The sequence below is a fragment of the Pisolithus orientalis genome, assembly GCF_024613125.1.
Source record: "Pisolithus orientalis strain OTSU chromosome Unknown F5J12scaffold_31, whole genome shotgun sequence".
NCBI classification, from domain to species: Eukaryota; Fungi; Basidiomycota; class Agaricomycetes; order Boletales; family Pisolithaceae; genus Pisolithus; species Pisolithus orientalis.
In genome coordinates, this window is record NW_026260812.1 from 316703 (window position 1) to 330723 (window position 14021).

General features: G+C 43.8%; 1 protein-coding gene across 1 annotated transcript; it reads left to right on the plus strand.

Annotated features, from left to right (window-relative positions):
• Positions 1-9798: 9798 nt before the first annotated feature.
• On the plus strand, positions 9799-12420 carry F5J12DRAFT_906881 (uncharacterized protein; the record flags this gene model as incomplete). Its single annotated transcript, XM_051748835.1, has 6 exons — positions 9799-9948; positions 9999-10115; positions 10162-10210; positions 10266-10421; positions 10474-10661; positions 12202-12420. The coding sequence occupies 6 exons, from the start codon at positions 9799-9801 to the stop codon at positions 12418-12420; spliced, it is 879 nt and encodes a 292-aa protein (XP_051597248.1).
• Between the last annotated feature and the right edge of the window lie 1601 nt (positions 12421-14021).

Genomic DNA, 14021 nt, shown 5'->3' on the forward strand with positions numbered 1-14021 from the left:
GGTTTGGTGCAGGTATGTTGGGTCACCACAAGAGATGGGCCAAAATTCTTATACACATTCCAGCACAAAGGCATTTATTCATGCTCCTACTCACATCACAATCATCTGTATGCCCACTTCCACTCTTCACTCTTCACATTTCACATCCAACACTTGACTGTCGGCCTGATCAAGCTTGAGTCATGTCTCCAACATGTTTACATACTCTGGCATGAGAAATATGTACATCTGTTCTGTGAAATGACCATTGTCTCGAAGAATTTGTGAGGGAAAACCAGTTACAAATTGTGCTGCGGAAATGAAATCACATTGTCAATGCACTTGTTGGGAACACCTGCAATTTTTATCACACAGTATTTAAGAGACACATCCCTCAAACATGAGACTCATGACTGCTCATGACCTGGATGGCTTGACCCTGTCCTGTCCACATCATCCAATCCAGATGTACTCTGGGTCTGGCAACATGCTCTCTAAGAGACAAAGGAAGGACTGACCTGTAACAGGCCTGCACAGCTGCTCATGATTGGATGGAAGATTACCTAGTGTACCACAACCAATAATTCCATGAACCTGAGATGACTCAGAGCACAGCTGGTGATACAAGTCCACAAGGTCATTGGGTCAGAAGCCCTCCATGATATCCATCTGACATAAGTAATAAGAAATGGTGCTGCTCCATCAGAGTGGGCAAGAAGGGTATGCTCTTGGTAAAAGGCTGAAGGAGATCCCCAACATGGACAGGGAAGGATCCTTGATGAATTGTCCAATGTGCCTAGCTTTGTGATTGTCAAATTTTCAGACACATTTCTTATCAGTGTCACACTTGTCGAACCACTGAAGTGGAGTAGCTCTGCATGGCTAGAGATGCCAATGGGCATTTGGAACTTCCTCCTGCATGCCATGTACTATAGTAGTCATCTGTATCTCACCTCTTGCCCACCAGTTACATATATACTGATAGTTGCGAAATATAGCTCTCAATGGCCATGGTGTGCCTATCAAATTGTATTTATTATGCAGATCTGGAAGCCTCTCAGTCTCCCAGTGTAACTTCCCTAACCATGTCTTCTCATGAAGGCACTTTCCAGCACCTCATTTGTGACAGTGACTAGCCTCCAATTCTGCCAATTACAAATAGTCCTGAGGGCTTGAACATAAATGCAGATCAGAGCTGGGTGTGAATGCAATATGAACATAAACCCTCAGTGCTGCTAGTGAGATGAAGAATATGATCATTGCATCCAACTGCATCCACATCAACAAGTACAGCTTCTGAAAGAAAATGGTAGATGAACACACCTGGTGACTAAAATCATGCTGGATATCTCATCAACACTGGCTGGCCAGCTTCCCACTGTCCAGAACAAAGAACTAGAAAGGCTGTTACCACTGTCCTCAGCAAAGGACTCAAAATGTGGGAATATATCACAGGTTTGTGTCAAAACCAGACACACCTGGAATCTGATAAAGTCAAGGGGCCTGGCCTGTTGATGCTCAAAAGAGGATTGTGGGTACACTCCTACCACCATGATGTCCTTGATAGGGCTATTTCACCCAACCACATGTTTAGCATGGTGGTACCTTGAGGCCTTTGTCTCTAGGTTGGTGATATCTGCATGTGGCTGTTCCTTGGCCTGATGGGATGATTATCAATTGTTGATTCAAACTATGAACTTCAGATAAAGGAACTCTGAAGCTTTGCTAGTTGGGAGCCAACACATACCAAACAGGGTGCCAAGTGTTGACAGATTCATGGTACAGTGATGGACAAAAGTGATGCAATGTTTGTGAGGTGTGATTTGCTGCCAATGTAGCTCAGGCTATTCTGCATGGATAATCATGATACCTATACCATTGGAAAGGGGTGCCTCTAAGCTTTCCAGAGCACTAGTGTTCAGTCCAAAAAAAGCAATACATGCTGAGATACACCTTATTCTTTCTGAAAAGTGCATTGCAACACTTTTGTCCCTGACTGGTGGAATAGTGAAAAGTGACCTTTTGATGGGATTGAGGGCATGAAGGATCAGAAAATATGATTACATAATAAACCATGTGATCTTCCAGATGATTTGTCAGCATGTAAATAATGACAATGACAAACATTGGACTTGTACCATTAACCCTCCCTCTCTTACCACAACTCATGAAATCATCTCTCTAGCTCACATGGTCATTTTGTCAAGGAATTCTTATCAAATACTGGTGGCCACCACAGTGCCATCAGTATAACATGCTCTCAGAACCATCAGTCCCTTAAAAAACCTGCTTTCAGTCATTCCCTGGACTGTTTCCTCCCCATGCCTGATGTGTTCTGGGACTAATCAGTACTTGGAAGGCTGAGAATGTTTTGGAGGTCAATCTGGCACTTCAGAACATGATGGACACACTAGCACCCTCTCAACCAATGCATTTCTAGCACAGGGACAGGGGTATGGAAGTTAGGGCAAGACAAAATCCTCTTTACCCCTGGGTGTCATCAGAAGGATATGCTACTGAACTGCCATGGAGCAGAATCCTGTGCTTCCATCTGGCCCTGAATATTGCCTTTGGCCACATATGACCAAATAATCCTTCCCCAATCATCTACAGTTCAGATCAGAGCAAGATATAGCGAACCCTCTTATGGTGCTCAGAGCACAAGGAGGTTTTGTCTCACCCCAACTTCCATACCAATGTTCTGGTGCCAGAAATGCATTGGTTGAGAGGGTGCTAGTGTGTCCATCATGTTCTGAAGTGCCAGATTGACCTCCAAAACATTCTCAGCCTTCCAAGTACTGATTAGTCCCAGAACACATCAGGCATGGGGAGGAAACAGTCCAGGGAATGACTGAAAGCAGGTTTTTTAAGGGACTGATGGTTCTGAGAGCATGTTATACTGATGGCACTGTGGTGGCCACCAGTATTTGATAAGAATTCCTTGACAAAATGACCATGTGAGCTAGAGAGATGATTTCATGAGTTGTGGTAAGAGAGGGAGGGTTAATGGTACAAGTCCAATGTTTGTCATTGTCATTATTTACATGCTGACAAATCATCTGGAAGATCACATGGTTTATTATGTAATCATATTTTCTGATCCTTCATGCCCTCAATCCCATCAAAAGGTCACTTTTCACTATTCCACCAGTCAGGGACAAAAGTGTTGCAATGCACTTTTCAGAAAGAATAAGGTGTATCTCAGCATGTATTGCTTTTTTTGGACTGAACACTAGTGCTCTGGAAAGCTTAGAGGCACCCCTTTCCAATGGTATAGGTATCATGATTATCCATGCAGAATAGCCTGAGCTACATTGGCAGCAAATCACACCTCACAAACATTGCATCACTTTTGTCCCTCACTGTAGATCTTTGAAGTTGTAAGCCATCAGTTGTACATGTGCATAATTGGTTTTGGGTTTCAAAATTGTGACCTCACAGAATAATAAACACCATGCTGGTCACACCTCTTCAGTAGCCATCAGCAGTGTCATCAAAGTGTGCACCACTCCAGCAAGATGGGAGAGGTGCATGTGATATGATAGATGGCTATGTCATTGCTGATGAACATTTCATCCATGTAGTATGTGGTAGTTATGTTGGTAGGAAGGAGAGGCTACATATAAAAGACAGGTCACTAGTAAAACACAAAGGAGCAGGGAACAGTACCATTCTTCTTTCATCTCTTCATTTGTCTTCTAAAAGTCCACACAGCTTTTGACCTCTCAATGTGTCTTCTTCCCCAATATAAGACTCTGCATTGGCTCCTCAAGCATATCTGTCAGCATGTGCCCATCCACATCCCCTGTATATCCACCTTGTCTTTGACATCCCACAGTGTGTTAATACTCACATTGTTTCTGTTTGTCAACAACTGTAATTTTGTAGGACACAAACTGGACATGGTGTGTTTCAGTGCTGGAGGAACACTGATTAATGGGGAGTAGCCATCAGTTTGCACAGTAGGCAGTATTGTGCCATCCCAGTGCAACTGTGCTTGCAAGTGTGAGGAAGAGGGCATGTTGGTGGGAGTAGATGGTGATGGCTGGTCAACCATTGATTGCTCTGATGAAACAGAACTAAGCAATACAACCAGCCCATTTTGTGATATTGTAGTACAACCATCAGGCAAGAACAATGAAAGCTTCAAGAAGGGAACAGAGGGAGACAAACTCACCAACATGTGTGTATAAGGCAATGACAATTGCTGATGCCAGTGCTGGGGCTGAGATGGCATTGGCTGCAAAAGTTATGTCACTGATATTGCACAATATGAAGTGCCCAACAGTATTGACCTTAGAATTGAAATATCTTGTGAACCAGACCAGCTAGCATCTTAATTTCTTCAGATTTGCACTCCCTGGAATTGACTGCAGGGCACCATAGTAAAAAATTCCAACTTCTACCATTCTGTTCCTGTGCTCAAAAATCACCCCTCCTGGACCTCAGACTCAAAATATCTTGTGAACCAGAGCAGGTGGTGTCTTAATTCCTTCAAATTTGGACTCCCCAGACTCGACCGCAGGGCACCATATCAAAGATTTCTAGTTTTCTCCATTCTGTTCCTGTGCTCAAAAACCATGCCCTCCTTGACCTCAGAACTGAAATACCATGTAAACCAGAGCAGTTATTGCCTTAGTTCCTTCAGATTTGGACTCCCTGGAGTCGACTGCAGGGCACCCTAGCAAAATTTCCAACATTTGCCATGCCATTCCCATGCTCAAAATCCCCCCCTTCCAGACAGTGCAATTGCATATGCATTTGATTACCTTGGGTGGACTATTGTGCACATGAGCTATGTGGGTCACATTAAATGTTCCGAACAGAAGGCTCGAGAGAGCATCTTGAGCCATGCTTAGAAATACAGGTTTGTTTTGTTATTTAGAACCATGCATCTTTGTCATTGACTGGTTCATTGAGGGATATCTGGATTAGCAGCTGGCCATTTTTGAGCTTCCTTTGCTTTCTTCCCCCCCTTGCTCGCCATAGAGTGTGTTAAGCAGGGAAATAAAATGAGTGTGGGATTTTGTGTAACCAAGACTAGGATTGTAGTTTGTGGTAGATGATGAAGGCATTTGACTCAAGATACTAGTATGCAGATAAATCCACAGGTTGAACGAGCATACATGATGCCCTCATACCAGTTGGTCCACACCCTGAATGAAATGAACATTCTTGCAATGGTCAAAGCCATGCAGCAAGTAAATCCACCCTCATAGTCACAGTCTTGTCATATCATAGCCAAGTAACATGAGTGTGTGTGTGCACTGCAAGGCAGGTGACACAACTTGTGGGGAAGCCATTAGGAAGTGACTTGCCTGTGTCAGAACATGCAAATACAAGTTACAGTGAAGAATACCATAATTATCTTTACTGGACCACTTCTCTGCCCTCCAGCACCATACATCATCCTCGCTCATCTGAACTTCAACTCAAGAAACACGTTCTGTCATGAGCAAATGCGATTGCACCATCCAGAAGGGGGTGATTTTTGAGCACAGGAATGGGACAGCAAATGTTGGAAATTTTGCTAGGGTACCCTGCAGTCGACTCCAGGGAGTCCAAATCTGAAGGAACTAAGACAATAACTGCTCTGGTTCACAAGGTATTTCAATTCTGAGGTCGAGAAGGGCATGATTCTTGAACACAGGAATGGAATGGAGAAGACTAGAAATCTTTGAAATGGTGCCCTGCGGCCGAGTCTGGGGAGTCCAAATCTGAAGGAATTAAGACACTACCTCCTCTGGTTCATGAGATACTTTGATTCTGAGGTCCAGGAGGGGTGATTTTTGAGCACAGGAACAGAATGGTAGAAGTTGGAGTTTTTTACTGTGGTGCCCTGCAATCAATTCCAGGGAGTCCAAATCTGAAGAAATAAAGATTCTAGCTAGTCTGGTTCATGAGATATTTCAATTCTAAGGTCAGTACTGTTGGGCAAGGATGTGGCAGCAATTTTTTCATGGAAAACTCATCTGAACACAGCTCACGTAGTAGAGGTGGCATTTGACGAGTATCTGAAAGAATGAATGGGGAGAAAATACTTGGTGGTGGCCACTACACCAGATATCTCATCAACACCCACCAGCCAGCTTCCCACTGCCCTGATCAAAGGACTCAAAAGACCATTACCACTGCCCTCAGCAAAGGACTCCCAATATGGGAATAAATCACAGGTTTGTGTTGAAACCAGACACACTTGGAATCTGATAAAGTTGAGGGGCCTGGCCTGTTGATGCTCAAATGAGGATTGCGGGTACACTCCTGATAAGAAAGCAATGCAGTCATGTTGCTTTCTGTTTGGTGCAGTGTCATGATGTATGGTGGGTGCTCACAGCCATATTCTTTGTGTGTGTTCATTATCCCACTCCCAGTGCCTGCTTATGTCTACTGTTGCCAGCCTTACTACCCACTCTTTATGTAGACCAAAGGCTTGTCCAATGGATGCTTGAGTGGAGTTGAGTGATGAATGCCATGCAGTATGGCAGTATCATCATGCATGTGTTGTCACTGGCAGTCTCTTTGTGTGAAATGACTAAGGTAACCTGCTTTGTTTCTCCTGGCTCAACAGTATAAAAGTGTGTAGATGTGCACCATGCCTCAGCTGCATCTTCTATCTCCCAATGGATTCTACCTCCCCACTGCATAGGTCTGGAGTTGTTCATTGCTCACCTTACAATTTCTGTCCAGGGCCCCACTGCAGGCAGGGAGCATATTGGTCTTACATGTCATCACAGCAGGGGCTCAGGGGTTCCAGATCTCCTCCTTTGAGAACACTCCATGTTGTAGGTCAAGATACTGTTTCACAGTGACTATTTGACTTCCAATGATCCACTCTTTTGTACCATTGCAGTGCTCTGATGGCGCCACCCATTCTTATGCTGTAAGCCAAACTCAGAGAGGACTGCTGATCATTGATGAATCCTTAGCAGAAGCTAGAAGGTTTCCAGCACCTAATGCTCTCTACTGTGAGGAATTCTCCTGGTCCTGTTCACAAGCCTTCTGTAAGTCTCAGGAACCTTGAAGGTGGCTGCCTGTAATTGACAAGTCCATGACAGAAACTAGAATCCCCTTTGTGCTTTTCTCTGCCACTGCAGCATCCAGGAGGTCACTCCCATACCACTCAAGGTCCTGTCATAAGTGAATTTTTCCTGAGAAGTCAGCAAGGCTGCCTGTCACTAATGAGTTCCTGCCAGCAGCTAGAAGGCTTTTTGTGCCCAATTCTGCCACCACAGCACCTGGCACATTCTTCTGGTCCTTTGTCCCCTGTATGTTATATTGGGTTTGATCCCCTCTGGGGATGACCACTGACCATTTGCTAGGCACCAGATAATGTACCATCCTTGATGTCCCCAAAGCAACTAGAACAGTCCCTTGCATCTTCCACTAGCGCTCCATGGATAGCAGGTCAGAGGAGGCTCAGGACCACTTCAAGCGAGACTTGCCATGCTACAGAAGCTGGAAGACCTCCAGTCTCTGAGCCAGGGAACACTTCTATTGTTATTGGAAGTTTCAACCCATTTTTGCTCTGATAAAATGCATGCTACCAACCACTGGCTGACAGAGTCTGTCACTCAATCCTGGCACTTGCAGATTCATTGTAGACACTGCCACACCAGTGCATGTCTCCTTTCTTTCATTGATGCCAATGTCTGAGCTTCCTCTGCTACAGGGAGTACAGCCATTCACAAGGCCCTCAATGATGTATTGGACATGGTGAAGGGATTGAACAAGATCAAGTAGAGTTACCATTGTTAGAGATGCCTTTGTTAATGATTTTTGTTACTATCCTGTTCCAGCTCTTTGTAATATACTGGGTGCTTTCTCATTTAGCAGTGCCAGCCACCAATTCCTGGCAATTCCAATTCCCAAGTTAACAATTTGAGATACATTGATCACTGGATTGTGGAGGCTGCTAAAACAAATATACCTCTACCACTCACTACATATATTCCTTGGATGCCATCAGGCCAGGTCCATAAACTCTTTGTAACCTCTGATCATACCATGGGGTGCCTTTGGGGTTGGCATATTGGGTTGGGGTTTTCCACTTATCACACTATGAACATTGTGCAGACTACTTAAAAGCACATGGTTGGGTGTGTGCATAATATCATGGACAGTGGCATGTGCCACTCATATGTTGATGTCACTGGAGTCAGTGAGGGTGGTGCCATCAATTATGAGTTTATATGACCTTGGACTGTAGAAGTAAACTCCCTGACACCGCTTGCAGCAAGGATCCTCTCAAATATACCACCCAGTCAGTGCTGATCATTTCCTGCACCAAGTCTCTATTCTGGTTGAAGAATTTTTCTAGGACCTCTATCCATCTTTCTGTTGCCACTGTCCTTCCTCTTTCCTGACTAGGACTGCGACCCAAGAGTCAGATTCATACCTTGCATTTCCACAAGCACCTGCCTGCATTCCTGTAGCATCAATATATGTTGCTGTGCCACCAAGTGCATCAACACAGACAGGTTCTCCATCACACTACCTTCATCTTGTTCACTTCCAGGGTCAAACCCCTTAATGAGGAACTCTGCTTGCCATCAGGATTCCTTCTTTGCACCTCCACTTCCAGAATCCACACCTGATTCTACTGCAACTGCCCATCTGCCAGTCATTTCCTCTCAATTTTCAGGAAATCCCATAAAGCCTTGCCACAGATTTGTGGAATCTTTCTGGTAGTTCAAAACATTCTCGCAGATTCTTCACAAATCATTATATCTCACTCGACTGAGGCACTTCCTAGCACTGCTATAGTAGAGGAAGCACACCACTAACATCAGTATCCCCCCCACTGTGCAGGGCATCATCTGCTCCTGTGTGGTATACTCAACTACCCCAAGTATGAATTTGTCAATCCATCTCAGCTTACTGCATCTCCACCATCTGTGGAAAGTCTCCTCACACATTTGACCAGATCCTCATCCATCCTCCTGTCCCCATCTTGGCTCAGGAAAAATGCTCAATACCTCAACAAGAGTGATTCTGAAAGTCAGCTGGCTTGCCCTTCCTCCAGTATTTCAGCTTTAAGTGATTTGGAACATTTGCATGTTCCTGAAAGTGCTAATTTTTTCCTGTTGGCACCCTTTTCTCCTGATTCACCTTGAGCATTACTTAAACAGACCCTTTTCAACTAACACTCTTCCAGAAGTACAAGCACCCAATAGACTTTTGACCATCCATTAAGAATGTTCTGTTTGTATTTCATAATCACATATTTTTCACCAGAAGTGCCTGGAGGGCTTTGGTATTCCTGGATGCATCCTGGTCCAGGTCTGAAAGTTGTTTTGTCTCCTGAGTTGTTGCTGGACTGGAATAGCTGGGCCAACTAGATTGGGAAACATTGCTCTTATGGGGTGGGGCTGACTTATTGGGGATCATTTCACACTCCTACTTGAATGATGATGAGTGACTTGCAATGACATCAGGTTGAAATGGACAGCAGCACACGCTGTTGATGTCAGTGATGATGGCAGTTCACACTCAGTCACCTACAAATTTCTTCATCAGGAGTATTCATTTGAACATGTTACAAAAGGAGGTGACATGATGTGTGTCCCCAATTTTCCTCTGATCAAAGATGTGAATAGGCTCACTCTCAGTGCATGAACGTTACTGATGATCAATGAGGATTGGGCCAAAAGATAGATATGTTGTAGAATTTTGCAACACATATATTATGGACACCCATAATATAATGGCTGATGGGCCATTGCATTGGTTCCCACAATGTAGTTCACCATGATATGACTTTGTTCTGATACCACCCTCAAGGCTTCTTAAGTTTTCCCCTGATTGTCCCCTGTTCAACCAATGGCTTCCACACTGCTGATGACTAATCTACAAGACCTCACTCTTATACTGAGGGAAAAAGAGCATGATGTTTACCACACTTCCTCAGAAGATCTCTTGCTCTTCATCACAACTGGTAGGATATTGGTATTCAATGGTATCTTGAAGGATGTGTGTGGTTTAAATTACTGGTTGTTGTTATCCTTACAATGCTCATATAGGGTGATCCTGACAAAGGGAAGATATTAACAAGAATATCACTATTCTGGTTTGAGAAACTAAAGGGTGTTGTTCCAGATCATCACACGATGGCCAATACAGACAAGATGCCCAAGGAAGTGAAAACACAAGGATCAACTGGATGGTTGCTCCATGCATGTGAAGAAGGCTAAAGTCATACCCATTGAGTTTATAGTTCAAGGGTACCTCACTGGTGAGGTTCCATGATTCTTGGATTTGACTGTTTTTGACTTTTTTGAGACTGCCAGGACCTGCATGGGTAGAGTACAAGAGAACTGGAACTATGCACAGAATGCCTCTTCCACAGGGAATGGTCAAGTCCCAGCAGCTACACCAACCATTGGTAACCTCATTGATGAAAGCAGAACAAGGCACTCATGATGAGAATGCCTTTCTGGATAGGGGTGTGTACCTTGTGATACCTTGCCATGCAGTATTACAGTTCATGTTATCTAGCTGGACAACTTATTGGTTCAAAGCTTTACACCTGCATTGCAGAAATAGCCCTTAAGTTATATTCAACTGCAGCCAAATATGCATATTCCTGTGGACTTATCCTCACAGATAGCTCAGAGGATGAAGTGGTCCTTGTTGACAAGGCTCTCACCCCAGATTCATTGCATTATTTCCTCTCAATCAATACAGTGGCTCAAAAAACTGTCCATATGTTTGTATGTTTTACATTAGTTATGACTAAACACAATAACCCCTAACCATAGCCCTAAGCCATGAGTGTATGAAATAAGTTATTTACCTTTTTGCTTTCTATTGGTCCATGAATCAAGTGATTTGGATAGGAATTGATAGAATAGCAGCCATTTGAAAATGACATGTCATGCAGACAGTTTTTTGACTTAAAGTTTTGATTACATAGTTTTGAGTTTAACAAAGTTCAAAATGCTGTGAGGTGCTTACTAATGCTTACATGGTATATCACATGGTCTATTTGATGATTTGTCATCATACAAACAATGCCAAACAATGAATTGGGACCATCAAGGCTCCCTCTTCTACCCCAACTCATGAAACCATCTTCCTGATCCATCTGGGCCATTTTCTCAGAGTAATCCTCATAAATATTGGTGCCCACTACAGTAATGTCATCAGACACAATCAAACCCCTAAAAAATCTGCTTTCAGTCATCCCTGTGCTGTTTCCCCCACCCATACCTGACATGTTCTGCAACTAATCAGTACTGAGAATGCTGGAAATGCCATGGAGGTCAATCCAGCACATCAGGAAATGATGAACAAACAAAACACCTTTTAACCAGTGCATTTTCACCACAGTGCAACTAGTTTCAATGCTGGGGTGAGACAAAACATTCCTGTGCACTTCAGGTGGCATGGGAAGCATGGCTAGACTGTGCTCTCAGCTGACTGTGGATGACTGAGAATTGGTGATTTGGTTATATAAGACCACAGGTAATACTCAGGGCTAGATGGAGTGATGGAATCTCCCTCCTAATAGTTCAGTGAACTAACCCCCCCAGGGCACCTGGACTGTGATGAAGAGTTTTAGTCCACCCTAGCCCTCAACCCAGCACCCCTGAGGTGGAAACCCACCAGATAAGAGGTGATTGGGATTGTTGGTCATGTTTTACAGTGCCAGATTAACCATCATGGCTTTTTCAGCATTTTCAGTACTGATTAGTTGCAGAACATGTCAGGTATGGGTGGGGGAAACAGCACAGGGATGACTGAAAGCAGATTTTTTAGGGGTTTGATTGTGTCTGATGACATTACTGTAGTGGGCACCAATATTTATGAGGATTACTCTGAGAAAATGGCCCAGATGGACCAGGAAGATGGTTTCATGAGTTGGGGTAGAAGAGGGAAGCCTTGATGGTCCCAATTCATTGTTTGGCATTGTTTGTATGATGACAAATCATCAAATAGACCATGTGATATACCATGTAAGCATTAGTAAGCACCTCACAGCATTTTAAACTTTGTTAAACTCAAAACTATGTAATCAAAACTTTAAGTCAAAAAACTGTCTGCATGACATGTCATTTTCAAATGGCTGCTATTCTATCAATTCCTATCCAAATCACTTGATTCATGGACCAATAGAAAGCCAAGAGTAAGTACCTTATTTCATACACTCATGGTTTAGGGCTAGGGTTAGGGGTTATTGCATTTAGTCATAACTAATGTAAAACATACAAACATGTGGACTAGTTTTTTGAGCCACTGTACATTCCAGGGAAGCCTCAACCAGCTTTGACAAGTCAGTATGAGAGGGATTGGCTAGTCTCTGTAGGGTGTTGCAAGCACATGGAAAGTGGACCTGGAGGTAACAGCAAAGGCTGGGGTGTCAATGAGGCCATCATTCAAGGGATGCAAGGAAGGTATTCAGAAGCTGAGGAAATGCTGAAAAATGAGAGTCCAAAAGCCTGAATGCCTTGAGATGCTGAGTATTTACTAGTTTTTATATGAGACATCAACCAATCTGGAGTATCCATAGTATTGAATGGCAGACTCACTGCATGGCCCACAGCCTCATCAGTTTTGGTATAAGATTGCATAGCTGTAAAATAATTGGCAGTCAATACTGGCAGAACTGAGGTCAACATCATCAAGAACTCACTGCCTGGAGAATAGGTTGGAAAATTTGGAAAATTTGGGTGAGGAAGGCAACACCAGTGATGTGGGTGAGTATTTTGAAGACAAGGGTGACATTTGCACAGGGGCTGCAGAGCTGTGAGTGATGTAACTATATAACTGAATTAAATTATGTACAAGCTGGAGGAAGGAGGGCATGAGAAAAGGAATGATCAGTAGAGTGAATGGGAAAAATAAAAGGTCATACTAGGTGAATCTGGCATGAAGTCAGTGACCCATTCACTGACAGACAAATATGGCTTACATCTTGGAGATGAAGGATGGGCTAATTGGTGAGTACTGTAAAGATGTGGGGCTGAAGGAAGGCAATTGTGGACTGTACCATGGACTAGACATTGGATAGCCAGGAGATATGAGATTGAGAGCAGGTGATGACAGGGAGTATGTTGGTGATGTGTCCCCTTAGCTTCTGTTGTAGAATGAGGAGGTCATATATGCTGACATGCCAAATGGTGAGGTTGCTCCCACTGTGTGGAGATTGAGGGACATAAGACAATGTATGCATTGGGAGAACTTGGGCTACACCCAGGGCTGGCAGGTGATATGACCTGCACCCAAAGGACTCTGCCTGTATCTGAGGAAGAAAAAATTGGCAGGACCTTCTCCACCATTGTTGGCAAGGGGTCAGAAGGCCACCCACTTGCCCTTGAAGTTACAATCTCATCATGTGGGGGAGTTTGTGTCATACAGTGTCATTGCTACTTGACCTGGTGCCATGTCGATGTCCAGTGTGACCTGCAGACAAGTCCAAAAATCGAAGGCTGCTGCTTCACCTAGTTTCAGTCCTCCTATGTTTTGTTGGAAGAAAGGACTCACTGGCTTGTGGGCAGGGGCTTTGACAAATAGGACAGATGTTAGACAGAAATTAGGTGAAGATGTAAATATGGATGAACCAGTTGATGTCTCCACATCTGATGGCAAGAAAACTCCTGCACCCCAGTGCAGGACCTGCTGACTCATAGATGGGGTCTTTGATCAATCACCCTCTGCCAGAAAGGCTCCTTGAAGACAAGGCCTTCGACTTTGACTTCCCACTGTATCTTCATTGATGCAACATATGGTTTTTGTTGACCTGCAGCAAATCTTTCAAGGCACAAGTAGACACCATTGATTGCCATTTTTGGAGGAATTTCACTTGTGAATTCAGTCTCTGGTGTCAGACAGGACTCTATAGCACAGGTTTCCACCAAATCCAGGGGAGCTTCACATTACCACTCTACTCCTGTGGGGCATGCATACCTTGGGCCTGTGCTTGATAAACTGTGAGTAATGGATAATTAGCACAGAAAATACACCAGATGGAATGACATGTGTATAACAAGTGCACACACAGTAGGGAGGAGACCAATAGTGCTTGGCAGGACACACAGGCCTAC